Source organism: Etheostoma spectabile, unplaced genomic scaffold (genome assembly GCF_008692095.1).
Source record: "Etheostoma spectabile isolate EspeVRDwgs_2016 unplaced genomic scaffold, UIUC_Espe_1.0 scaffold310, whole genome shotgun sequence".
Classification (NCBI taxonomy): domain Eukaryota; kingdom Metazoa; phylum Chordata; class Actinopteri; order Perciformes; family Percidae; genus Etheostoma; species Etheostoma spectabile.
Genome location: NW_022605582.1, coordinates 135,601 through 138,661, shown reverse-complemented (window position 1 = coordinate 138,661; position 3,061 = coordinate 135,601). Strand labels below are relative to the sequence as shown.

General features: G+C 45.5%; 1 protein-coding gene across 1 annotated transcript in view; it reads right to left on the bottom strand.

Moving 5' to 3' along the window:
- LOC116686064 (tetratricopeptide repeat protein 28-like) overlaps positions 1–3,061 on the bottom strand; it is a gene marked incomplete at its 5' end in the record, with an annotated part of 133,170 nt that overhangs the window by 1,738 nt on the left and 128,371 nt on the right. Inside the window, 2 exon segments of the mRNA XM_032510998.1 lie at positions 643–750; positions 2,423–2,552. Of these exon segments, the coding sequence (XP_032366889.1) occupies positions 643–750; positions 2,423–2,552 (238 nt within the window).

The following is a 3,061-nucleotide window of genomic DNA, read 5'->3' as shown; positions in this document are numbered from 1 at the left end:
AAATGAATGCACATTGTTGGGAAACATCCCATGACGCGTGTTATTATGAAGGCAGCCCAATAAATAATTGTATTATTGCAACTGGCGCCATAAACACATCGGCAACTATTTTTGTGTTAGTGAAATACAAAATCAGTAGGAAACTGCACTTTAACCCTTTAGAGGTTTATTTCAGTTAGACTAATACCTGGTTTGATTGCATTGAGAGATGATTTATAGAAAGTATCCCATGCCTATCTCTAAGCATGGTGAAGAGTATGTGAGGATGTGGGGCTATTTAATTCTAAAGGCCAAGGGAACTTTATCAGGATGCATAATATCCGAATCCAGAAATAACTGGCCTTTAATAATAAAAATTGCCTCCTCCTCTATGGGAATTTAACATAGGGGTATGGTATACTTATGACCCCGTATTTTAAATAAGAACATTATTTATTTACAATACGTTATTCAATCACAAAGAAAATTGGTGTCCTTAAAGGTGGATTTTACCATTTTAATTTAGGTATTAAAATAAATTTCCAAAACATGATTTTTTATTCCTCTTTTTAGTCAACTTAAGCATGTGTATGTAAACTTTTGAGCACCACTGTATGTGCGCCCGCTCTACCCACTGGGCCAACCCTGCCACCACATACTCACCGAATAGCGCCAGCAGAGACTGGAGAGCAAAGTGCAGGGTGCGGCGGTTGGCTAGCTTGCCGGTCTTCAGCACCACTTCTTCCTGGCCCACCTCGCATAAGTCAAATCCTGCACACACACACAAAAACACAACAGTTGTAACTCAACTGTAACATTTGACAGTGACTATATTTACAGGCACATGTTATTTTGGTTATTGTCCTTATTCCGGTAACCCTGGTCACGGTAACATTAGTAGCTATAGTCTCAGATAACGAGACGTCATGACCCAATTCGGAGGTGAAACATTGGCATTAGTGTCGGTGTTGCCAAACGGAGTCGTTTGCGGCCGTTGAGACGGAAACACAACCCCGCGGATTCCGTACCAAAACGGCTCAGAAGTGTTTCCAAATGTCTCTGGTTTAGGGGCTCGGGAACGTCAGAGCAGGGGGAATGAGAGGGGGGAACACCTGAGCAGGAGGAATGAGAGGGGGGAACACCAGACCAGGGAAATGAAAGGGGGAAACACCGGACCAGGGGGAATAAGAGGGGGAAACGCCAGAGCAGTGGGAATGAATTAAGGGGAACACGAGAGCAGTTGGAATGATAGGGGGTAACGCCATAGCAGGGTAATGAGAAGGGGGAACAACCAGAGCAGGAATGGAGGGGGAACACCAGAGCAGGTTAATGAAAGGGGGAAAACACCGGGACCATGGGGGAATAGAGGGGGAAGACGACCAGAGCAGGGGAAGAAGAATGGGGACGCCAGATCAGGGGATGAGTGGGGCAACAACAGACCAGTGAAATAAGAGTTGGGGAAACGCAGATTAGGGGGAGGATAGAGGTAAACCCAGAGCAAGGGGGAATGAAGGGGAACACCAAGCATTAGGAATGAGAGAGGGAAAAACCAGAGCAAGTGGAAGAGAAGGGTAACACAGGAAGCAGGGGGAATGAGAGGGGGAACACCAGAGCAGGGAAATGAGAGGGGGTAATGCCAGAGCAGGGGGAATGAGAGGGGGAAACGTAGCAGAAGATATTCCTTTTTAAACCAAAATGTAGCATAGTGAAAAGTTAATCTATGTCGTCGACATTACACTTCCGAGCTTCGTTGCCGCCGAAAATTCGGTAGGATTTCACTGATTTAGGATGGATATCCGTTGCCTTGGGCTTCCTTTGTGTCGGCGCTCTAACCTGCGGCTGATTTCTGAGGACTATGGTTACCTGGTCCTCAGGTCTCTGCAGGGTAAATCCAGACAGCTAGCTAGACTATCTGTCCAATCTGAGGACTATGGTTACCTGGTCCTCAGATCTCTGCGGGGTAAATCCAGACAGCTAGCTAGACTATCTGTCCAATCTGAGGACTATGGTTACCTGGTCCTCAGATCTCTGCAGGGTGAATCCAGACAACTAGCTAGACTATCTGTCCAATCTGAGGACTATGGTTACCTGGTCCTCAGGTCTCTGCCGGGTAAATCCAGACAGCTAGCTAGACTATCTGTCCAATCTGAGGACTATGGTTACCTGGTCCTCAGGTCTCTGCAGGGTAAATCCAGACAGCTAGCTAGACCATCTGTCCAATCAGAGTTTCCTGTTGACGACTAAAACTACTTTGAACGTACAAAATTCCACCAAAACAACTTCCTTCTGAGTCAATTTTGCAGCGGCACAGCGGCGTTTCTCCGTTGCTTAGCACCGCCCGAGACAATTGTGATTGGTTGCCCGTTTGTCTCCCATCCCCTGAATGCAATGTGGACTAGCCAGACCCCTGGTAAAAGCAGGACTGGGGTAACAGCGGACTCACCGAGCGCAGCCAGGAACTCGTGGCACCCTGGAAGTCTCCAGAGCTGCACGCTGATGGACACCTGAATGGGCAGGAGGGAGAAATCCTGCTCCTTCTCTCCCGTCTGGAGTTGGACCAGCACCTGGTGGAGCTGGAGGAAAAGAGATGGAGTAGAGCGGTTAGGAACGAGCGCAGGTGAACGACATCATAAAGTGGTGAATTCTACTGGAGATGTGATTAATGGGTAAAAAAAGAAAAGATTTCTACTCTATGAAGATGATTTCATCCTCCAGAGTGACTGTAGTTCCACACTCTTAATTAGGACAATGCACGTTAATCAACATCTCTGTAAAGGAGCCAGTGTTAGCCAGTCTGCTAATTTTCAACCTAGCATGCATGTTGAGTATGCCTCAAGTGTGCAAAACTTCTATTTTATTTTACTTTTTCATTGTTTTGATAAGAAGTGGCGGGTGGGCCAAAAGGAGGGCTTTATTTTTCACTTAATGGCTTTATCGTCTTTTTTTTATACTGTATGTGCCCTTTGAAAAAAAAAACTTGTTAAAGAAAAATCCCTAAGATCAGACTGCAGGAATATTAATAATAATAATAATAATAATAATAATAATAATAAAACAGAGAAAGAAAGAGGGGCTGTCTCAA